General features: G+C 40.3%; 1 protein-coding gene across 1 annotated transcript in view; it reads left to right on the top strand.

The window, feature by feature from the left end:
- Positions 1–26,213, top strand: part of LOC136858689 (A disintegrin and metalloproteinase with thrombospondin motifs 12) — a 477,582-nt gene that overhangs the window by 238,949 nt on the left and 212,420 nt on the right. The window contains exon 7 of the mRNA XM_068225727.1: positions 6,082–6,206. Coding sequence (XP_068081828.1) covers positions 6,082–6,206 — 125 coding nt within the window. The remainder of the gene's footprint in view (positions 1–6,081; positions 6,207–26,213) is intronic.

Below are 26,213 nucleotides of genomic sequence, written 5' to 3'. Positions count from 1 at the left end.
CCACTATTTCTCAGATTCCTCGTTACTGTCAACAGGTATATTTTTGGCTCCTTTTCTTTCATCTACATACAACTCCCTGTCCGGAATAGTTCTTCTGTAGATCCATTTGTGATACGCCCTCCTTTTACGTTTACAAGCTTCATCATTCAACCAAGGTGTTCACTTTCCCCCCATCTTTACACCCAATTGTGCCCAAGGCATTCCCTTGATGTTTCTAGTACAGCATACCTACATGACACCCATTCTCTTTATATTTCCTGAACCTTTTTATTGTGTAGTGTTTGGAACTTTCCATTAATCATATCCATGTACTTACGTCTAATTTACTCATTCTGGAGATTTTCTATCCTTATTCTTCTGGAGTATAATCATGTACCACGCAGGCATGTATGAGAATTTCTGAGACATGGTTGTTGCCTGATGACATCATAGCACGATTACAAGGATTTTATGACGAAACCAAGAGTTGTGTAGTCCTCCAGGTTGGGGGTTGAACGTAGGGGTCAACACCTCTAACCCGGAAAAAGCACTTGTTAGGAACCAAAGGATAAAGGAAATCGGACGGACGTAACGGATAAATGACCCTGGCAACGTAAACGGGACATGAATCGGTATTTCGTGACACGGAATGTAGGAACAGTGGGTAAACCTGGAGGATTACTGATTCTGAAGAACGAAATGAAGAAACATAATGTGATGGTGGTAGCAATACAAGAGGTAAAATCGAATGGACGTGTAATACTTGAAACTGGGGCACACAACTTGTTCTATGGCTGTGGAAACAGAGGATACGGAGGTACAGGGCTCTTGATAAAGCATATAATAATGCCGTACTGAACTTTAAGCCCGTTAATGACACAATTTATATTCTACGAGAAAAATCCCGCATCTTCAATCTATCTTTCATATGTGCATATGCACCACCAAAGATCCAGAATAGAAGGAAGAAATTTATTTTATTTGTACCGGGCGGTACACCTCTACGACGCAAGTTCAAATCTTGCGCCAATTTAATCTACAGGAGAAACCCTGAACTTTAAAAACCGAACTAACTCTACTGTTTATTAGAAGAAGTCTCTGTGTGTTTTCCATTTGCTTTTGTTTCATTAATCAAGAAGTGTGGACATTCTCTAACAGATGTCTCTACAAAATACTATGATCATGCACTCTGGTTCAAAGGAATGAAAATTCTTGAAGAAATTTTGTATTCAAAAGTGGTTGTCTTTATTAAATTTTGTTCTTTGATTCTCGGGTTGGCAATATTAATTCTTCCTTCCACCAGGTTTGAACTTAGCCAATCCCGAATTTCTTTAATTAATTCTCAGCCAATCATGTATATCTTCTTCGATATGGTGGTAGCAATACAAGAGGTAAAATCGAATGGACGTGTAATACTTGAAACTGGGGCACACAACTTGTTCTATGGCTGTGGAAACAGAGGATACGGAGGTACAGCCCTAAGCTATCCAATAAAGTTGAGGGGGTGTGTCTACTCATTCTGCAAAGGTCTCGAATTTTCCACGAGGGTATAAAAACTGCTGATTTTCTTGTCTCAGGGCCACTAGTATAACATCTAACTCAGTGTGTGAATATGTAGCAGGGGGCGGGAAGCGCCTCGTTCTTCAGACAGCAGATCTTCAACAAGGTAATGGCCTTTTAACATCTTTATTTCGTGCTAGCTCAGCAGTTTAACTCTCGAGGAGAGTTCGAAACCTTTAATATGTAACCTACCACTTTAAAATGTAAATTCTTTTTCAGTCTATGTAAAAACTAGAAATCTCTTTTACTGTAAAGCGGGGATAGAGAGTGCTTTACCCTCTCGAGCTCCCCTTCATCTTGAAATTGAGGTGACTACGTTTTCATAACCGTTTCTACGCTTCCTTAATGTGTTAAGTTTCATCATACGAGTCACCTCCATAGATTGGGATTAGCCCCTGTATTATCGGCCTAGTGCCTCTTAGGTTTTAATAAGTGTATTTTGGAGTGCAAGTTCTCGCCTCCATTCCCCTTGTATTTAGGGCCGTTTAAATCAATCTATTATTTTTTTCCTTTTAAGCCCAGTAGAATGGGTACAAGTTGCCCCTGTTTATAAGTATGCCTTAAGTGCAGTTGAGTGTAAGGTCTGCTTATGGCCTCCTGATAGGCTTGAACTATTGAGAGCAGGTGTGCTCTTTCCTAAATTTGATCTCTGTGTGCCTCTAGGAGGCTTAATACTGTAATTAGGAGCAAGTGCTCCTTGGCATGACGGGGTTTTCTAACCCTTTGTTCAATTTTGTAACTTGGTAAAGTTGGGCTAATAGCTCAAGGATTGTGACTGTGGGGCTCGAAGCCCAAAACCTTGTAAAAATCCCTGAACGGGTAAAATTATTTGGTACCTGCCTTTCGTTGTTATTTCACCTAGTGGAAATTGTTAAATGTTGTTATATGTTATTTGTTGATTTTGAAAAGAAAATATAACCTTTGTTAAGGTTTTAAATTAACTTTAATTTTGTAGTTGAGACCTATTCAAGCCCGCACCTTCTTTCACCTCGGACTACCACGGATAAAACCTTAACATTATTAACAACTGGAACAAGAATTAGCACTATTGGCAAAGCATGATGTTAAAGTGGTTATGGGATGAGGACTTCGACGCCCAAGTAGGAAGAAAAATTGCTTACAGGAAAACACCTGGTAAGGAGATTTTGAATGAGGTTTCGAATGATAATGGTATATGCCTATGCAAAACCAAATTGATCATGTGCTTATAGATAGACGGCATGCTTCAGGTGTCCTGGAAGTGGATAGTTGTTGAGGCGCGGATGGAGATAGTGATCATTACCTGGTAAGAGTCAAATGCAGACAAAGGATACCCAACTACATAGAGATTAATGGAGTTGTTATACGCAGGTTTGAAGATGCTAAGTACAGAAAGGATGAATATATAGCACAGAAATATGTAACAGGTTTTGACAAATAACCTTAATGAGTGGAAGATTGGTCAGGAGAGCGTACTGAAGTAATTTTTCAACTTCTCTTATTCTGTGAGTTCTGTTTTTTGAAATTTAGCCACCCATTGAATCATTTTTTTAGTCTAGTCTAATAGCCACAATTTTCGTCAGTATTCTCCCACGATCTACCCTATCAAAAGCCTTAGATTGGTCAATACCAATATAGTCCATTTTACCTCCTTAATCTACAATATCCGCTACATCTTGCTGAATTTCTGTAAGTTCAACTTCACTCGAAGCGTGAATCTGACTGACCTGTAATTATCCGCTTTCTTGTCACCTTTTCCTTTGTACACCAGAACTATCATTGCATCACTCACTGATAACACTCATTACACTAATCCTGAACACTAAAATTAGAGAAAATAACAGAGAATTTACACTGCCTGGCAGAAAATATTAAGCACCCAGAAGGAGTGGCCCAATATTATCCCACTTAGGTATACATGTATACCATTGATGTGTGGGTAAATTATTAGATTTACAACTATCTGTAATGTGTAGAACGCCCACCAGGGTGCATTCGTGATGGCACCGTCCTGTTGTTGATAAGTGGTTACCAGTCAACTGCTGTGAGTCAGACAGTTAAGCAAGACGTGCAGAGAGGACTACGTACAGTACGAAGCACCTGAGATGCCTCGCAGGCACATGGACAGTCTATTCACCAACTGAGGGCATGTGCCAGAGGCCGCGTTGAGGGACTGCATGAGGCTGGTTAGTCGTATCGTGCAATTGCGTGGCATGTGGGCCATTTAGATGTCACAGTGGTCCGATGTTGGACTCACTGGGTACATAAAGACACACAATCACGTCGCGCCGGTTCAAGTCGACCAAGAAACACCACCCCGAGGGAGAACCATCGTATGGTGCTCCAAGCTTTGAAGGATCAATTAACTTCGCCACCCGCCATTCACGAACATGTACTGAAGATTCTACAACATCCTGTGAGTTCCCCCCACAGTGTCTCGACGACTCGCATCCATCGGATTGGGGTCCTACCGCCCCATGCGTCGCTTGCCATTGACACCAGAATACCAACGCCTGCGTTTGGAATGGTGCCTTGCTCGGAAGGCATGGACAAAGGACGACTAGCGTCGCATCATGTTCAGTGATGAGTCCCGCTTCTCCACAATCTCCGATGACCATAGTGTGCGGGTTTGACGGCGTCGAGGGCAGAGGGAAGATCCTACCCGTATGATGGAATGACACACAGGTGAAATTCCTGGCATCATGGTGTGGGGAGTTATAGGATATGCGTTCAGGTCACCTCTAATATTGCTTGGGGAGACTTTGACGAAACAGCGATACGTCAAAGACACTTTGCGCCTTCACGTCTTACTCCTTATGGCACAGCACTCTGGGGCAGTGTTCCAAAGATAATACACGTCCACACAAAGTACATGTGTCTATGGATTGCCTAGAGAATGTTGAGGTACTCCAGTGAACACGTGTGGGATGACACTGGAAGGGGACTCCGTCTCAGTACCAACCTGCGGGATCTGGAGGGACAGCTGCAACAAGTGTGGACGAACATGCCTCAGAAGAGGATCCAAAGGGTGTTTGACACCATTCCGAGCCGCATAAGGGCATGCACTGCTGCCATGGGAGTCCGATACCCTGCTAACCTGGCGCCAAAATTCCCCCTGTAAATTGTAATTGCATTGTCTCTTTCAACCCATATTGCAAACAGTTCAATAAAGGTGCATGGTCTTTCAGCATATGTAGTTTAATTCATATTCAACCTCTCCTTCTATGTGATTAACTTAGGATCCTTAGGATTCTATCAAATAACGGACTTCTGTATTCATAATAATTTGTCAAAGATGTTCATAATTTCACCAATTTACAATCATTGACAACTTTACTCAACATAAACTATTGTACATATGCACGCAGCGTTAAAAGTGATTTAATAGAATCTGAGGGTGTCTTTGTAGAACGAAACATTTCATTTGATTAATAACAGGTTTATTTAACAGATATGTACATATGTTCTGTTATATTTAGTGTTTGGACAGACTAGAGAATCTTAGAAATGAAAGGAGAAAGCAAACGATGAAGAAAGAGTGGAATGCAAGTAGGAAGATCTAGACTGCGGTGATCATAGTTAAGGACAGCGAATATAACGGATCCAAGCCTGAAATATGATGGAGTAAAAGTGGCTCTGAGGAAAATATGGATGATGATCTCGGCGATATTGTTATTACTAGTTTTCTTCTCTCTAGCGTTTTTCTCACGTAATCGTTTCAGTTATCTATGGGCTGCGATTACGCAACTTCCATTGCTACCTCAAGTTCTTTCTCCTTCCTTTTTCGCCAGTATGCCTTCATCCGTTGGCGTGCTCGTGCTCGTTCTTCTGCCAAGAATACTCTATTCTTCCTCGTTTTCTCGTCAGCTAGGTCCTTCACCTTCGCAATTCTCTGCCTGAAGATTTTTCTGTTTGTTATAACTTCTGCAGTGATCCCACATTTTTCTAAATCTCGGTGGACTTCTTTTACCATGGGACTTGTGTCTTGCTGTTCTCCTGAAAGGTGAGGATCCTGTTGGCGAATCTTTCTGATCTCATCCATCTAATATGTCCGTAGAACGTCAATCTCCTCTTTTTCACTGTGATGGTGATGTTTTCAAATTGTGGGTATAGTTCTCGGTTTGGTCTCATGCGAAACGTAAACTTGTCTGATGAATTTCTGGGTCCAAGAATCTTTCTAAGGAACCTCCTATCTTTTCCAAATCTGAGAGTCCCTTCGTGACTATTGTCTCAGCTGCATATAAACATTCAGATTTGACTATCGTGCTGTAGTGCTTGAATTTGGCCTAGTAGGAGAGTCACTTAGATTTGTAGGTATTCTGACATAATCTAAATGCAGTTTCCATTAATATGTTTATTATTTTTATTATTATTATTATTGTTATTATTATTATTAATGACTGAATAATAATAATAAAATCGGATTCTCCTGGTGTTTAGCGTTCATAAACTATACGGTAGCTCTTAAATGGAGAATAACCGTATGTTTCTCATCCCAATTAGATGTACTGTTTATGATTGTGGTGATGAATAGTAATTAAACCTGAAATTTTAATATTTCAGTTAGATTTGCAGATCAGCGGTGATGCACCGAAAACGCTTTCTACTTTCTGCGAATGGTGTGAGAAGATAAAACCAAAAGAAGAAAAGCATCCACACCATTTTGATATTGGTGTTCTTTTAACAAGGTAAGAACACGAATGCCATCTTCTTCATAGCTTAATAATCTTTGAATATTTATGTTTCATTCAGCAGTTTTTGTCATTAAAAATAATTTCTTCGGACGGTACACAAATATACAATTGCCACTATATTCGTTTTCGGCAAATAAAGGAGCCTCTGTTGAGTCCAATGTCTTATCCAGTAATATATAATAGGTTCTTATTCTTGCTTCTTGTGCGAGCTACATGGTAATCGACAACAAGGAGAGATTACATCTTCTCCATACACGTACTCCATCAACTTCATATACTATTGAAATATGTTATCTGCAAAAGCATCTAGTAATTCCGGGACGGAAAATTTAAATATGAGACTTCACGCCATCTTTGTCCAGTTTGTAGTCTCGTTTCTTCTATTAACACAACAAACATACCCGCTGTCAGAAATCATCCAAGTCCTGCAAGCATTTTAGGGTGTCCCAAACGACATATATGAAGTAACAACAACAAAATACATATACTACAAATAAAACACAGACCGAAATGTCACGGAAACGAACAAATAACTCATTTCACTACCCGTAAGAAAGATTCAAAAATGTATTGTGAACTCCATGTTTATTAATGTACCGTAAGTAATTTTTAATGTAAATAAAGTTTGCAGTGCTCCGTGCCATCCTATCCTCAGCTAAGATTTTCATCTCTGCTACAATTTTTACCATCGCCAATAAAATATATTTTTTTATATACAGTAGGAATTGAAATACTTAGTACAAAGTACAATAGCTCTACACAATGACAGCTATATGAATTTCGTTCTAGAAGAACACCTTCAGATTCTATCAAATCCCCTCTAATCGATCCAAATATACTATTTAAAAATAAGTTTACATTGTATAAACTTCCCAATGATTTTGAAATGGTGATATTGAAGTAAGTGAGAAAATTTATAATTGTAAGCCCATTGTTGGTACTTTTGTAACTTAAAGAAAGTTTTTTGTATGTAATTACCTTAACCGGGTCCTGCCGCGCCAACTGTCGGACTGAGTCCAGTTTACATGCTTTTTGGCCAATCATCAAATTTCAGCGACTGCGCGAGTATCTTTGATTCGGGAAAGTAAGAAAGCTACATGGGCAAAATATGTGTCTTCCATGACTGCACATATTCCGTCATCAAAAATGTGGACAAAACTCCGCCGTATTGTCGGAGTACAGAATGTGCCCTCAGTCCCCGGCATCTCCTTTAATGGAGATATAGTCATTGACGACCACATCGTGTCACATTTCGCAGATATGTCCAGCTCTGGGAGACACGACCCTACATTTCTACAAATTTTGCGCGAAGCAGAGGCATACCACTTCTCTTTTGCCTCTAGAGCTTCGCATCCCTACAACGTGCTTTTCAAGGAGTGGGAGTTTCGGAGCGCGCTATGCAGAGACACTGCCCCTGGACCAGAAAATATCCACAATCAAATGCTTAAGCGTTTGAGTGGCAGATGTCTCAAATATATACTCACCCTATTCAACAGAATATGGAGTGAGGGAGCATTTTCATCTCAATGGCGTGAGGGAATTTTGATACCAATTCCCAAGCCATGTAAGGATCCAAAACTACAGGATAGTTATAGGCCAATACGGCTTACAAATGGCCTTTGTAAGATATTTGAAAGGATGGTTAATCGACGTCTTGTGTGGGCCATGGAAAAGGAAGGTTTCTTGTGTAACCATCAGAGTGGTTTCTGCTCTCATCGGTCTGCCACTGACCATCTGGTCAGACTGGAAAGTGTCATTCAGAAGGCCTTTCTCCGGAATGAACACCTAGTCGCCGTGTTTTTCGACCTGGAGAAAGCTTACGATACTACCTGGTGATATGGAATTCTCTCCACACTACACCAGTGGGGATTTCGGGGAAATTTGCCAACGATTATTGAGAACTTCATGTCCCTCCGGCTCATTCGATTCCGAGTAGGGATTGCTTTATCTCAATATTACATACAGGAAAATGGAGTCCCTCAGGGATCGGTCTGAGTGTCACGCTGTTCGCAATCGCCATCAACGGCATAGTTGCCCGTAATCGTTCAATTGCTGTATGTAGACGATTTAGCTCTACACACAGATCCGGAAGGGTGGCATTTGCAGAGAGACAGCTACAGCAAGCTATTATCCGAGTCGACATAAGTCTTGCAACATGGTTTTCGATTTTCAGCGGTGAAAACCTCAGTTGTACACTTCTGTCGACGTCGGATTGTGCATCCTGAGCCAGAGCTCCACTTGAGAAAAAGTGTTTTATTAGTGATAGACACCTACAGATTCCTGGGTCTCCAGGTTGATAAGAGACGTGGCAGCCTCACATCCCTCAGTTAAAGTTTGCTTGCATGAAGAGACTTAACATGATTAAGTTTCTCAGCTGAACTTCGGGTGGGGGTGGGGGGAGACTGACCATGCGGTGCTGCTATGTTTTTACACAGCAACGGTCCTCTCCCGAGTTGACTATGGAAGTGCGGCTTATGGCTCAGCATCAAAATCTAAGCTGTGTCTTTTAGACAGTATTCACCATTGTGGAGTTAGGCTGGCAACGCGAGGTTTCCGTAATAACCCCATTCCCAGCCTGCTCGCTGAAGCGGGAGTTCCATCTTTACGAATAAGGAGGCAGCAGTTACTCCTCATGTATACTACCAAAATTCGTGAAATGCCGTATATCCAAGCTATTAATGCATATTTGGTACCCAATACCACCGAGGTAGTTCCACGACCGGATATATGTCTAGATCTTCGTGGACTCAAGGTGAACACGTATTTCTCCGTTTATCGGAAGTATTTCAAGGACTTCGTTCACAAATATCCGGCCGCAAAACGTACCTTCACTGTTTAAAATAGGATGTGAGCACGAGGATCACGCTTTCTAGTGTATGTAGCGTGTATACTGCGGAGCTGTACGCCACCTTACAAGCTCTGCAGTTTGCACTGGTTGACGGAAGAAACCACTTTCTTATATGCACTAACTCGTTAAGTTCTCCGCAGTCCACTGAAACCTGTTTTTCGCAGCAACCACTGGTCCTGCAGATTCATGACCTTCTAGGCAGGTTAAGTGATGCTGGCACTAGAATTACTTTCGCGTGGCTTCCAAGCCACGTTGGGATTGAGCGAAACGAACTTGTGTATGAATCTGCAAAGGAAGCGGTACTTTTATCTCCAAGACCTATAAATGTACCTGCTAAAGATATTTGTTCTCAGCTACGTCGAACTCTCTGCGCGTCCTGGGAATCGGAGTGGCTACCTATCCGAACTCCCATGAAGCTGAGAGCAGTTAGGAAGACAACTAACGTGTGGCGGTCCTCTTTCCGGCCTTCACGGAGGGAGGCCATGGTATTGTGTAGGCTGAGGATAGGTCACGCACTCATCTTCAAAAGACTGAAGACACCCCATTGTGTTCTTGTGGCGCCGACTTCACCGTGGCCCACATCCTCACAGAGTGCGCCGATCTCTCTGGCCTAACACGGAGCCTTGGCCTGCAAGAAATACTTGAACGAATACTAGCCGATGACGCGACTATTGCTGATTTCGTCATCAGCTTTACGTGCGACAGTGGATCAATCAAGGGTGTGCAAATTACAAGTGTACTGCTACTGAGGGAACGCACGTTCCCTTTTGCTTGTATAGTAATTTTTAGGCCTAATTCAATAATTTTTGTTTTATTTTGTACTGCGTTTCCAAATTTCTTTGTTGAATTTATAATCTTCTTTGATTGTAAGTTTCTTTTCCACTAATTTTTTCATAGAGGAAGATTACCTTGTTGTAATTCCTCTTAAAACAACAATCACCACCACCACGACCACTGCTCCGTGCCATCCTATCTTTTTCTAAGCATTTATTCTTTGCTACAGATTTTATTATCGCTGACAAAATATTTTTATGCAGGAATTGAAATACTTAGTACAGTGTACTATAGCTGTAAACAATAACATTTATATGAATTTCATTCTAGAAGATCACCTTCAGATTCTATCAGATCCCCTTTATTCGATCCACATATACTATGTACAAATAAATTTATATTGTATAAACTTGTCAGTGATTGTGAAATGGTGATATTGAAGCAAGTGAGACAATTAATAATTGTAATTTGTAATTTTAATTTATAATTGGCACTTTTGTAACTTAAAGAAAGTTGTCTGTATGCATTTACCTTAACCAGCACCTGCCGCGCCATCTGTCGGACTGAGTCTGTTTACTTGTCTGTGGGAGAGGGGAACGGGTGAGGGTAAATGGGTACCTCTTTGCTCAGTTAAGACAGGGAGAATGCTAATTGGCTGTGGTTTATTTGTATTAGCATACATTGAAATATTACAATACATTTAAAGACTTTGTGAGTAATACATGTGTAGCTATGAATTAAAGAGTTACCTGTATGAATTTCTCTTCAGTAATTAATAACAACCTACTTAACGGTGTTGTTCCTCGAGTCGCTGCCTAAATTCACAGAATTTAGTACAGATAATAGTAACCTGACCCACATTCTAGACGTATTGGTATTTAGCGCCGGAAATGTTATTTCAATATTTGAATTAATTTAGTTGCGCGAAGAGGGGGAATACTTTCCAGATGTATGTGGTCGTAAAGGTTGGTATGGTTGCTTGTCATTAGGGTGTGTACTTCTAATTCCACTTTTATGTTTAGATATTTATTTCTGTTTTCGATGTGAAATGTTTTTGATCTGTGTTTAGGTCCGTGAATTGGTGCGAGCTGGAAGGTGATTGGGGATTTAAATTAGACTATGGAGTGGCCACGTGGGAAACTGTGTGTGAAATTTCTAAATCCTAATGGGTGGATAGGAGATAGGGATCTGCGCTCAGATGGCCTTCACTTTAACCGCAGTGGTACATATTGTACCCGCCCCAACCCTAAATTGCTCCGGCGAGAAATATACAGGGCGTTAAAGCATAAAAAACGAATAAGCGCTCAACTTAAATTATCTTAGCGGCATACAAGGTATGAGAAACGGGGCATACTTAACCATAATGAGAAAACATTCCTATGCAGTTTCTATTAATTCATTCGGTTTATTAAAATCCTGATGATTATATGGAAATGAAACATATATACACAAATAAAGTACATAATCGATTTTACATCTGTTGTGGATTATTTATTGACTTTTAGTCTTGTGTGATAGGTTCGAGTACTATCTATCGTGATGCGAGATGCCTTGACGTAACGTGAATGGAAACATTTATCATAAACACTGAATCTATCCCATATTATTGGACAAATGACATTGACACTCACACAGCAAGTCTGAGTGATGCCTACTTCAAAAGCACACGAGTTATTTCCCCAACAGAATACTGACATGGGTCGAACACCCAGGTTTGAACCGAACCCTCACTGGAATACATAATTCGCCGTGCCGATGGGATAAAGCCACCGCCGACGCTAATTACATTCGTTACATATTACACGAAGCATCATAAATAGTCACATATTATGTACAAGAATCACGTGTGGCATACATCCATCATCCCACCATTGTGGAATACCAATGCCCAAGTCCAGGACTGATCTGATGACCCCAGAGATGAACATGTGGCATTGAAAACCCTAGGTAATTTATACACAAATGAATAATAATAATAATAATAATAATAATATGACAAATATCAGTACCCATTACCGTGTCGCTTATTAGCAAATATATTATTCTGCCGTGTTGAATATTTCCAACTAGTAGCGATATTTAGTCAGGCTTTACTTCACAGCCCAGAATTCCCTACCTTTAGAGGCGAACACGCACAAAAACACATCTTTCGCAAGGTCGGGCATTCCCCCTACCCTTTCTACGGTCGGTCATTAGCTTCGCCTTGCACGGACAAGCAAACCATCTCGTTAAAGACACCTCGTTCCGTAAATAAAGGAACTTAAATTCAACACGTAATTTTATCATGGCCGAAACCATGATTATTATTATTATTATTATTATTATTATTATTATTATTATTATTATTATTATTATTATTATTATTATTATTGGTTTCAGCTGTCCACTGAATTTCTTACGTGATTTACCTGGTAATTAAATGATATCAAACCATCACACGGTAAATTCCTCATAATTACAACGTAATAAAGTATTCACACCATAATTAACTCAACTAATTTTAGTTAGATTGTCACACGGTAATCAACTCATACTTAAACCATAATTCAATTGTCACACGGTAATCAACTCATAATTAAATATTCACACAGTAATCACCTCATAGTTAAACCATAATTCAAATGTCACACGGTAATCAACTCATGATTAAATATTCACACGGTAATTAACTCATAATTAAACCATAATTCAGTTGTCACACGGTAATCAACTCATGATTAAATTGTAATTAATTTATAATTAAACTCATCAAAACGACCCAACTTAAATTGAAACACTCCCTAACTAAATATTTCAATGGAGGTGTTGGGGTATCAGTCCTGTGGATATCTCTCGGAATTCTGGAACATCTCACGTAGTTTAACTTAAAATACTTACAACTCATGCAATTATCAATACTGGATTAACTAAACCTGACTTAAATTATCAATCCCTGAAACTACTAAACTACTGGTCTTATGACACGTTAACTAACTACGAGTTTCCCAAATGAAGAAAATAAATTAACCTTCTCCCGCATACAAATCTCTCAGAATAAATATTTCCCCTATTTACAATTAAAATCTCTCAGACCTGTTATTAATAAAGAAAAAGAAGAAAAATAATACTACGTGCTCATCTTTGGCACTTCCACATACAAATAAGGTTACATCCCTAACGTTATAGCCACAGTTTATGACAAAGAATTCCCGTCCCTTCTAGCCATGCCATTTAGTTTGAAAGGTACTGATCCTCTATCCTCTGCTGACACCTTGGTCAGATGGGGTTGTCCATGTCGGGTTTTAGTACTAATCCATTGCACCAAAGCGATCACTGGTAGCTCCATTTCACCATCAAGACGGAAATCCATGGTACTCGATTGATGATGTCACTTGCACTTTCCTAAGCACAGCACACGTCACTATTTTATTTCCACAATACGTTCGATTGCGTTCAGCGCGTGTGTCCGGCCACGATTTCGGTTTAGTATCTTATAGTCCGCGGTTCAATATCGAATTATCTTGTACCTCTCAACCACTATTCGCTTATTACTACCCGAACCGGTCATGGTGTAGTAATAATAATGATAATTTTACGAGTCGAACAAAGCGTTCGCGACTCGACGCGGTTTAAATGTTTAATTAATATCGTCACGTACGTCAACTGTATGTAGTGTTCACACGAATTAGTCTCCTGCGTTTAAATTTTAGGTTTCAAATCACTAAAGAAAGAATTACTACCAGCTCAGCTAAATATAGCCTCGCCCTCCGTGAGCTGAGAGTCGCGAATGAGAAGCTGCACCCTTGGCAGTGCTTTTTACAAGAAGGCAGTTAATATATGCATATGGCCTATCCACGGCCCACTTAAGGTCAAATAGTGCGACCAGTAGGTGACCAGTATTCACCTGATGTGAATGAGACACATCCGTGCGATTATTTTTCGTAGGATCTCCTGTAATTAATTAAAGATTTTCCTGTTACGCCCTTTACTCTGGGGTAAACTGCCGCATCAATGAGGTGTCTTCACACTAACCAGATGGCCCCTGATAATTTTACACGCAGATATAACGAAGTATTCTTTCTCCATCCGTAAGTTATCAACCAAGAGGACATTATACACTCTAAATGAATGCCCCAATTATAATTATCTCTTCTAAATCAAAACGCGACACCAGAATTCAGATTTTATTAATTTTCACATCCTAGACAATCAAGTTGGTCAAGGTGATTTAAAGATGGCTCCCAATGTCGCTTCGAAAAAGCTTGCCTCCCCCCGCTTTCTTGAACGTGAGGTAGGGGTAACTTTTCTCAAGTTACGTCACGGTGAACCACCGATTGCAGCCCCACCCATAACTTCACGGGCTTCACTCTTCTGCGGGCTCACGGCTGGACAAAGGAAAACGATTGCGCAATAGATCGCAAATAATGAAATTTATGGAATAAATTTTAAAGACTTATTTCATCTGTATCAATGATATTGACATTAATTAATTTCGAGCTTTTTTCCTCAAATAGAATTGCGTCTGCAATTTAAATGACCAGTCTTAACCAAAGGTCCTTGGATCATGCCCCTGTCGGGTGCAATATAAGTTTGGATATTTGTTTAGAAGGTTTATAGGGAGGTACATTCAGGGAAACGGCGTTGCCAAGGGAGCGGTGATAAGGGAACAAGGAACTGCAAATCAAGTAGCGATGACATAAAAATGTTAGTGCTCAACTGTAGAAGTATTGTAAAGAAAGGAATAGATATACTCACCAGATAATGTAATAGGGGTTGAATCATGGCTGAGAAACGATATAATGGTTACATAATTTTTTTCACGGAACTAGAGTGTGTACCGTAGTGATGGGATAGGAATGCTAGGAGAGGGAGTATTCATTCTGGTGAAGGAAAATTTTGTAAGCTACGAAAAAGTTAAAGATGACAAACATGCAATTCTATGTGTAAGGCTCATCTCGAAAGATAATAGGCAACTTGATGTTTTTGGAGTGTACGGACCGAGAAAGGGTAGCGCAGACGCTGCTTCAGAATTTCTTGATAAGATAATCAGCTATATGGGAAACGATAAGGAAAGGAACGTGATTGTGGCTGGTGATCCCATTTAGGAAATGTCAATTGGTGAGGTAATTCGAATGTCAGGAAACATGATCAACAAATGGCAAATATGTTAATGTGGAAAGGACAGCTTATTCAGAACGTGATAGAACCAAATAAAAGGAAGAATATTCCGGATGTGGTGCTAGTAAAACAAGATGAGCTCTATAGGGAAAAGGCTTGGAAAACGACATATAGGGAATCTGCCACCTGGGCGACTGCCCTAAATGCTGATCAGTAGAGACTGATTTGATTTTGATTTGATTTTTGATTTGATTGAGCTGTTATATACTGGTAGTCTGGCTGTTGCTTGCTAGTTGCAGTTCCTCTTCCACAATTAGGCAAGTAGCCTCTACAGATTCAATTTCATGTGTTAAGTTCATGTCATTACACTTTTAATAAATTGATAGAATCTAAATATATCAGATGTTTACTTTAGCGTATATCTGATTTGGTTGTCAAGTGAAAATTACAGCTGATGGACCAGGAGCCGTATCTAAAATTTCGTATCATGGCAGCCAATCAGGTTGGTATCTATGTACTAAGCTCTTACATTACTTTTTCATATTTCTTGTAATGAGACACTTTTTTAAAGTCTAATATATTTCGAAGTATTGTTCAAGACATTGCGAAATATGAATGAAAGGATAGTCCAACAGTCCTAGACAGGGCCTTTATTTTAACCGGCCATTTTCCGAATAAATGTTCGGCCCCGAGCAAGCCTGTGAAGAGGTCGTCCAACATAAATAATAATAATAATAATAATAATAAGTTTGGTTTAAGAGAAGTTTGAGTGAAAGTTCCTCCGAAAGGTAATGGGCCCAAAGATTGTGGCTGGACAATACAGGTGGCGAGGACGAAGGGAACTATATCAGAAAATCGAAGGACTGATGGAATCCATCAAGATGAGATGACTCAAGTTCTATGACCACCTATTTAGAATGGATGGCAAGCCATTGACTAAGAAGATTTTTACTATACACGATAGTAGACCGAACGCATGTGATAATCTGGTTCGGGGAGGTTAGGAAGGATCTTAAAAAAATGGACTAAATCGTGAAGGCCTTACCGACACCAGATCAATAACTTCAAGGGCTTTTCGTGAATAACAGCAGAACAGCGGGTGGACAGCAGAAAAGAGACAGGCTGCCAGAGAGAGAGAATGTAACGGTACTGGGCTGGAAACAAAGCTTCTAAAATCTGTAAATGTTGCTTATTGTAGTTTCTAATGGCCGAAAACATCTAAATTACTAATAGTAATAATAATAATAATAATAATAATAATAATAATAATAATAATAATAATAATAATAATAATAGGATTCCTGGTCCAACCTTCTTAATTTTCATTTCTCTGACTCTTGCCAGCCTTCCAGCCTTGGCTACAATGTTTGTCTTCAGAGTGCGTACGTGTGTGTGTATGTGTGTGTATGTGTGTGTATGTGTAGGGGAGGGGGGTCATCCTCCCCTAATCACAATTTTCGCGTCGTGGCGGGGTGATGTGTGGCCACTGGGAGAGTAGTCACTAGCGGTCCACCTTCAGATAATCGGGCGACCTCTGGAGTAGCCTATAACGCCTTATTCCTACATGCAGGCTCTGTTGAGGTTTAACTGAATATTTCATTAGCTACTCATAGGACCAAAAAGCAACCAGGCAATTTTAATTTTATTTCAACTAAGGCTGCCGGCCTTCAAACGGCGCCTTTTAAAGGTGGTCCTAATAAACGTGAACGTTTCAACCGTGCTGTTGATCCCTCTGCTCAAGAAGCGGGTGAGTGTACTTTGCCTCCAGGATCAATGGACTGAGCTTCCTTACGGAACGTCCATTTCTAATTGGTAATGCCGTAAAGGATATTCTTGGCGATGAGGTTGATGATATATGGAAGCTCCATGACGGATCCGTACTTATCAAGACCACTACGGTCGGACAAAGGAGGTGACTGGCTGCTACGATTTTCGGACCAGTGCCTGTTTAGGTGAAAAAGCATAAGCCCCTGAACTCCTGTAAAGGAGTGAGCTTTAGAAACGACTTAATCAAAGCATCTGATGATGATCTAATCCGGGGCGCCAGGCAATCTCATTTCAAAGCAGAGTGACAACGTGAAACTAGAATACCCTTCGAAAGTTAACGAAACTTAACTTATTGAGCAAAACAACATTTATAATGACGTTATTTATAAAGAAGAAATAAATGCTGCAATGAAGAGAATTTCAGTAGCCAGGGCCAGCGTTCCCGATCACATCATGATACGGACAATTACGAACGGAACTGCCTATGGAATTATTACTTTGAATGCTCCAAACCGGCTTTGAACAATTCACTCTGAAAAGGACCGGGGCAGTTCCCATTCACAAAGCAGAGGACACTAATTGTCCGGGTAACTGGTGTCTAAAAACCATCTGTAACGAAATTCGGAGGGTAATTGAAAGAGTGCTCGACCAAAGGATTCGTCAGTATATGACAATAGTTTTAATCGGAACCAGAGGGGATTCAATAAATCCCCAGGTACACATCTAAAGACGTCTATATCAGTGGTGGTTCTGCGTTCGGCAAAAGTGAGCAAACATGACGCTTGCGTGGTGCTCTTAGGTATCAGAGAAAACCTTTTGACAATGTGGGGCAGCTCTATATAAGGAAGAATCTCGAATCAACAAGCATTCCCGATAAACAGACGAATCTCATTATGACTTTACAACCGAAACACGAAACCAGAATAATGATCCCGCCTAATTTAAACGAGGTGTATTGCAATGTTCTCCACTATCTTCCACTGCGTAAAATTTAGCAACAGAGTACATTCTTGCAGAATTGGACATTATAAATTTTCCAGCTAACTCATTCTTGGTTGCCAGCGTTTCGCCCTCGTGTGCTAGGGTGGGCTCATCAGTTGGTACCTAGCACACCTACCAATACGCTGGCTAGTGCATACCGTGGAGGCCACTGCGTAGGCTAACTGGAGCCACCGGCAGTGCCAATGCACTAAGAGACTTTGTCTCATTATCAAAAATTGATGCCTGCTTGGCCATCAGATGACATAGATGTTGATTTCCATAGGGAATCTGAAATATTTGTCCTGAATGAGTAAATTTATAATACCAATATAAATTTATAATACCAATATAAATTAACTCATTCAGGACAAATATTTCAGATTCCCTATGAAAATCAACATCTATGTTATTTGAATAATCCATAGCCAGTACTGTTCCAAAGGAGACTGACAATTATGAGTTTCGCAGATGGCAAGGTAATCATGGGTAACAGTTTGGACAGATGCTGAAGTGACAAAAATTTCCCTACAAAGTTTTCCTGAACTAGGCTTCGACATCAGTGTTTCTAAATCTGTAGCTATGCGTGTCAGAAGGGAAAGATGAAAGCCACAGTATAAATCAATAAGAAATAAGAACACAAGCCCGTGGTGAATCAACAAGTTACCTAGGCATAAACGTCTCCGATGAAACTATATTTGATCCTCAAACCGCCCTTAAGTTACTACGACACTGTATATAAGAGCGTTCCGACCTTAAATTGCAGTACAGCGTAGATGGAGCGCGCTGTTGCGAAATTGACTCGTGAAGATCACGCTCGTCGACTCAAACGGGACGTCACAGTTCCATATGTTTCGTAATTTTGTAATTTTGAGTTCATTCATAAATTGATATTTGTAGGATGGTAAAATAAATACAAATTAACTTAATCACTGTCGTTGTTCTTAGTCATTGGACGTGACATTCTATCACTTTTGCAAGACCTGATGCAGAGTCCTGCAGCCAGGCCCACCGCGCAGCTCTTCAAACCCACGGGCCCCGGCAACCCAGCCGTGCAGTGCCGTTCCCTTCTGATGCGGCAGTGTACTGGCCCACAGCACTGGTCTCATAGAGTCCAGCGCAGTCCACCGCACTGGGCGGGCTCAGTAGAATAACCTTGAGTACTTCTCCACAATAACATGTGCGGCGTGCACAACGAAATATGCACGTCACACTACTATTCGGATCATTCACTCCACGAATTCCCGTACGCTAATAACATATTTTAAAGTAGGCTAATCGCATTTTGAAATTAAACGGTAGAGATTTCTCCTGCACTGTTATAATAATAATAGTTGAAAAGAAACAGAAACTTTATTGTAAACTAATATTCGTTTGCAACTGACATCAAGTTAACTGAAAATGAATCCAAATAACACGGAGCATATTCATGGGACTTCATTCGAGTTTGCCTCAAAATAAAATACAAACAGAAATGACGTGTAATATGCCAACAACAAAAACAACCCTTAACATAGCTTTTACTTAGTGTGCGCAGTTTATTGGTCATTGTTAATGTGGTGGAATGGAATTACTGTGAATGAAAAGAAGAGCATCAGCATTGTCTGGTTGTAGAATAGACCGTCGTACGTTGAGAATGAAGCCCGCTGAACTGAAATTTCTCTCTGAAGCTGAACTTGATGCTTGCATACATATTATTTTCTTAGCGATCAGGTGAAATTTTGGATAGTTTTGTCCATTTGTTCTCCAATAGGACGCTGTATCTATCTTCTTCCATTCCACGATTTTGCTTTAAATATGTTTCCATCTCATCTCTTGGAATAGGAGCATCATGAACGTCAATCCACGAAGAAAACTTCATTACTTTGGCAGGGTGTGGCATAGTCGTGGAGTCTGATGACACGGAAACATTACAATGCTCTTCATTCAAGCATACCTCGTTCATCGTAAGATTTTTATCTAATCATAAAAAGACAAAATCCATCCAACTCCTTTAATCTATACTAACATAATAAAGAGAGAGCGCGAATTTTGTTAGTTTGTGTATATCTGGAGTGTAATTTCAGGAACTACTAGACCGATTCTCAAAATTCCTTTACTAATGTAAATATACATTATCCCTGAGGGACATGGACTGTATTTTATTTTCAAAACAATTCGAGATGGGGGCGACGGAGCAATATAAAAATAATAGGGTAAGGCTTGAATATCAACCAAATACGACTTTGAAGTTCAGGATCCGGTTCAGAAGTCTTGTATTGTGTGGTTTTTAATTCATTTGTTGCTTCTTTTTTTACTTCACAATTTTTGCCACTGTTTCTTCTCTTTTGGAACTATAGTCCACATTCGTTTCCGAATTCAGGATAGACGGAGAAGTCAAACTGAAAACCACAGCAAATTTGATCGGCTGCATTCGACCGTAATGCAACGCACTCCGCTGACACGCAGTACACTGTACACATTGAAGCACTCAGCCCATAGAACTACCACAGCGCAGTCCTTGGCTCACCGCGTACGAATGACAGAGGGATGCCCAGACCGGCCCGTGCGATGACGTCACCGGCTTCGTATTATCGAGCCTTTCAGAGCCCATTGCAGTCTACTGCCGAAGCAGCTCATGGGCTGGGCCTCTCTGAAGGACTCTGGGATGATGTTCCTGCTTTGGATGAACCGGGATTGGGAGATGAACTTAAGGATGATCCGGACGATGAAGAAAGTCTTATTAAAAGTTTTTCAACGTCGACATCGTCGTATAATTCGTCTGCTTTCGACAAATCTCTTTCATGTTTCATTACTTCCTTCACGTAATTTGCCCAATTGTCCACCGTAATGTTCTTATACGCAGCGGTTATTACATTTTCCACATTATTTTTCTTGAATGATACGTTATGATACGGGATATAGTTTTTCACTTTGACCACACCATCTCAATAGGGTTTAACTCGCAGTGATAAGGCAGGAGACGTAAAATCTGCCGACCTGCCGGTTTTGAAATTTAATCTATTCTCTGCTTATCATACAAGGCACTATATTGTGAAGCGATGTGCAACAATTCTCGATTGAGCATCCCGTCCTCAAAAGATATTTGTTTTTTACGTAACCACTGTACGATGTCATCTTTTCGCCAAGACGCCACCGGCAAAGGTTACAACTTACGGGAATGATAAGCTGCATTATCCAGCACGATCACGGCACCTTCGGAAGTGTTCAGCAACAGTTGTTCCGAAAACCACGTCTCATAAATTTCACCAGTCATTTCCTCGTGGCAGTCCACCGTGTTTATATGGCATAAAAGTGTTAATTCAGCATTTGGAACAAACCCATGTTTATTATCTGCGTGGGCTAAGGCGAATCGCGGACCTCGGCCTTTCGGTGGCCTAAGTCCCGAATTCAGCCCTTCAATGGCGGCCATCCGTGCAATTTTCACTGTCGTATCCTTCCGTTCTTTTGTCACTGTCTGCCCAATATTTACTCACGATTAATCTGTGTAAATTAAAGCTGTATTTTGTGCCCTCCAACGTTTTATCTCCTTGAGATATCTGTGCCTCCACTTAATCATTTCATCGGTTTCAGTGAAAGCTATTTTATTACCCCGTTTTAAATAACAGAGTCCTGTATCATATAAGAAGCGATACAACGCAGTTTTGGAAAATCGTGGCAAAGAATCTTCTCCATTTATCCGACTCAAAATCGCGTTCAATATCGGTGGTATGTTAGCAAATCAAAGAGAGGGAACCACTCGACGCACTCCACTTTGAACCATTTCAACATATTTAACTTTCCTTGCATGTTTCTGCCGTCCTTCTCTTTTTGGTTTTTTAGCGGGAGTTCGCAAAGGACCATGTGTGTTCCTTCCTTATAGCATAGGTTGTTCTTTCGGAACAACCTGTAGCTTTATCTGTTTCATTGACTGCTCTACTCACATTCAGAATCTTCAAAAAATAATCCAGGACAATCGTCATATTGTGTTCTTTTCCCCTGAGTTAACCTACGGAACGTTTCTTTTTAATTTGTCGATCCATAGTACATCCCTCTGCACTTTTTCTTCGAACTAAGAACCCCCCGCAGGAGCACGAGCATGAACTCACAACTACACAGACTACATACACACAACAAACACAATCCACTTGTCCTCAAGAACTATACATTTATCACTGATCTGTATTTAATCAATCTTATAATACAGATTAAATGAACACCACTGCACACACCGGTACTTCTGCGAGCCAGCCAGCCAGCCAGCCGAGTCACGCGCGAAACCAAAATTGAAGGAGAAATTTTTCCTGTCACAAATTAAAAGCTAAGTAAGATAAGCACTTCGGGATTGTTTTAATAACTTCCATATCGGAAGTCCATTTGCCTTGCTTTGAACCCCCATGCAAATTCAATAGAAAAGACGCTGGCCCATGACTGGCTTTTTCGTGTCTGCACATGAAAATCCCTGAACATGACTGAAAATTAAGGCATATACTGCATTTTGTTATCATTTAAATTTAAAAATGAACTTATCTACATCGAGCTGAAATGTTTCTTTACCAGCAGTGAAAAAATTAGGTGTAACATAGGAGTTATGATATTATAAGTTCTATGCAGTGAAGATTTTTCATTTGGCGTAACTTTACATTATATTACAATTTTTACACTAAATTATTTATTTACATTTTTGATAACAGCATCAAATGCGCCTTGAAATTCTGTACATAACACGATACTCGCCCATTTTAACCGATAACATACTGATTTACGGATATTTGGCAAATCCGCTGCATTAGATTAGGACAGCGCTAGCCGCAAAACATGAGAGACGGATAGAGAAGGATTTATCCCATTACTGCTGTACTGCACTTTAAGGTTGGAATGCTGGAATGCTCTATAGAAATTCTTGTTAACTCACCTTTGCTGGAAGCATACCAGAAATTCTACAATCATATTCACAAAAACAGAACACCTTGAAAGCTAAGAGGTAGGAAGTTCATATTCACACGACATGTGCATCGGTATGTTCTCCAGAAATGGTTGGCATATCAGTCATCTAGATGCAGCAACTGTCCTGTTGCCTAGTAGGCACTGGGTACTCCGTGAGCACTGATAATTTGTTCCATGAGTGATGGCATCGACTCGTATAAGGCACGATTGGTGTCCTGGCGTTTAGCAATCCACGCTGCATTCACCTGTTTCAACAGTTCGCCTTTGGTGGTTGGCATTGGGTCACAGCGCCGCACCCATCGTTTCAACATATTCCACACATTTTCGATTGGCGACAAGCCCGGTGATCGGGAGGACCAGAGCAACAGTCTGGCATCCTGTGGCAACAAGAAAGCACGTGTTCGTGCAGCAACATGTGATCGCGCAATGTCCTGCTGAAATATGGCGTATGGTGTGTCGTGCAGAAATGGTATGGCTAAGGGTCGCAGGATGCCATTCACCTAGGCCATACTGCTCACAGTGCCCTAGACACGCACCAGTTGTGATTGTGGTTGTACCCAAAAGTACCCCACACCATAAGGCCTTGATTTGGCGCCGTATGTCTTGTGCGAATGCAGTCAATGTGATGCCTCTCCACCTGTCTTTGGCGAACCAAAATACGGCCATCATTTTCAAACAAACAGAACCTTGATTCGTCCGAAAACAGTATCTGCTGCCATTCCTGCCCACAGTGACGTTGTTCCATACACCATTGCAGTCTAGCATGTTTATGCACATTAGTCAAAGGTAGGCGGTGAAGTGGACGACGCGCTGGTAACCCAGGCCGTAATAAACGTCGTCGGGCTGTCACTCCTGATAGTGTACGATGAGTTACACTCTTCCACTGAGGGTGCAGATTTGTCCTGCAATACCATTCGGTTGAGGTGTCGATCTCCTCGGGGGTTGGTCTGGTTGTGCGACCAGACCTATCTCGTCGTGTTCTACGGCCTTCTGTGAACCATTCTGTACACACAGTTTTACTGACGACACACTTCGTCCCACACGAACAGCAGTTTCCCGGATGGATGTATCACGTTCTCTCCTGACAATAATGCGCGCTCATTCAAACTCACTCATTTGATGGCAAGGTTCTTGCATACGCTGCGAGGCATCCTGCACGTCTGCTTACGTCACACTGATCCATTACCTTCGGACTTATAGCAACAACGAGAACCGCAGGCACATTTTACCAGTCGGTGGTGATGCGCCGAGATATCTATGTGGGCCTTGAACCTGAGGGCTGACGTGGTTCAAATGTTAACCATTTCTGCAGAACACGCTAATGTACATGCCCTGTGAATGTGGTATTTCTATTTCTAGTCTTTCAAGGTGTTCTGGTTTATAAGAATATGGGTCTAAATTCTAAAGTGCTCAGTCACCCAATCATTCATATATCCATTCCAGGCAAAACTTGTACACAAACTTCCACAAAGGTTTGTATCCAATACAGATAACATAATAAAAATCACCCTGAACGAGATCCTTCAACTACCGACCGATACGCCAAAACACGTAGGCCCAATCTACAGAACACCAACGGAACTTCGCAATGTAAAATGTAAATAAACATCACTAATTTTTATCACTACGAGTAAACAATTCATCACCAATTATTATTGTATTAAATCGATCACATACGAACAAATCTAACGAAATTCCAATAGGTATTAACTACTTTATTAATATGAATAGCTGCCCGTTCCGGCTTCTCTCGGTCTATCAATTAAAAAGGCTCCAAATTTTTCAAGTCCCTCACCTTTTAAAACAGCACATGAAAATTAAAATCCACAGCCTGTTTCCAGTCATTCGACCAGGGCATAAATGAAATTAATGAAGCCCCCGGCATGAAATTGGTCTTCCGAACAATCCGTGGTGAGTTAAAGATTTTATATTTTAATTTTCTGAGTGTTATTTGAACTGTTCTACTCCCTGCTGTCATACATGACGTGGCCATAGGATGAGATATAGAACTAAGTACAGTTCCTAACCTCACCGATTTAAAGTTATAAATAGGTTATTATAAGATGTATTATCTTAAGTTACTTGATTTTTTAATATGATATTTTGCAAATATTATGCGCATAATATAGAAATTTTCCCTGCTTTTCAGGTCTGGGAATTATATTTCCTGGTCACTTGTATTCGAAAGAACTACAGTACTTAAATGCATGGGCTTAAGAATAGAAGGTTATTAACAGCATTCCTAGAAAAACATCGACTCAAGAAAGGTGGGTTATATATTCTACAGTATACGTGGTTATAGTTAAATAACTATGATAATACAAGAATATGTATTATCGTAGGTCAAAGTGCTGTACATAAAACAGTGTTATTGATATTTCAGATGCAGTTCCATCGCTCCTTACCGGGGAGGACCAAGCACAGCCCCATCTGTCAGATTTACCACGGAGAACACGAAACATTTGCCCATGTCCAGGGTGCTGGTTCGTTCGGGGAAGTTTTAAGAAATAATCGCCACTTCAAGATTCGACACGTGATGGCTGGTGTCCTTAAAGAACGAGGTTACAGTCTATAGACTGGCGTTAAATGGAAGCAAGAACCGGAAAGCAAGAACGGAATGTTAATTTGACCGAACCGTGCGATTTGAATACTACTCTGGTCGACCGGAACAAGTGCACTTTAGCATTTGTGAACGTACAGTTCCATGTTATAGAGAAATATTTGGAATGAAAAATATATAATTAAGAGGGTTAATGGTGAGAGCCCATGGAATATTTCTCAATTTTTATCCCAAATTCTGACTTCGTTTGGCATAAAATATATCTATTGAAAAACATAGCGGTAGCTGCAATCCGCGGTCCAATATTGTGATAAATCATTTATACAGCCAATAGTATCGTGTGTTGCGCACTACTCGCTCCTTAGTTCCCTTTTTGTAATTTATGCGAAAGATGTTTTCATATTCCATACTAATATGATTTATTAGATAGTAATCTTTGTAACCTGTTAAGCAGTGATGATAAATTTTATATAGGAAAATGAAGTATACTTTGTCCTAGTTCAAAGATATGAGTTTCATTGTTGTTTATGTATTGAACTGAAATCACAGAGATGAGTTATTTATAAGGTTCAACCTATTCAATACTAATTACGTGTTGTATAGATGTCATTTATAACATTTATTTAACATGGGACCGGTTTCGACATTTAAATGTCATCTTCAGCCATAAACAAATCACAAACAAATGAACAAGAACATAATAATTAAAACTGGTGTAGTGACACATTGAAATATGTACATTCTAAGATTTGAGAATGCTTTGAAATGTTATCAAATCACGAAAGTGTCCAAGCTCCATTTTATACCTTATGTTAACACTGGTCCAGTGACACATTGAGACATGTACACGGTCCTGTTACTAATCAAAGACTATTACAAGGTTCCGACATAATATCAGAGTACAAAAGTCTTTACACGCCCATTCACACCATGTGTCAAAGAAACCGTCAAAACAAATGAGCAACGGCATAATAATTAAAACTGGTGCAGTGGCACACTGAAGTATGTACATAGCCACTCACTATTCAAAGGTTAAAAGAAGGTTCCTTAA

The sequence above is a fragment of the Anabrus simplex genome, chromosome 1 (assembly GCF_040414725.1).
Source record: "Anabrus simplex isolate iqAnaSimp1 chromosome 1, ASM4041472v1, whole genome shotgun sequence".
Lineage (NCBI taxonomy): Eukaryota > Metazoa > Arthropoda > Insecta > Orthoptera > Tettigoniidae > Anabrus > Anabrus simplex.
The sequence above is the reverse complement of the archived record's forward strand: the minus strand, read 5'-3'. Positions and strand labels throughout refer to the sequence as shown.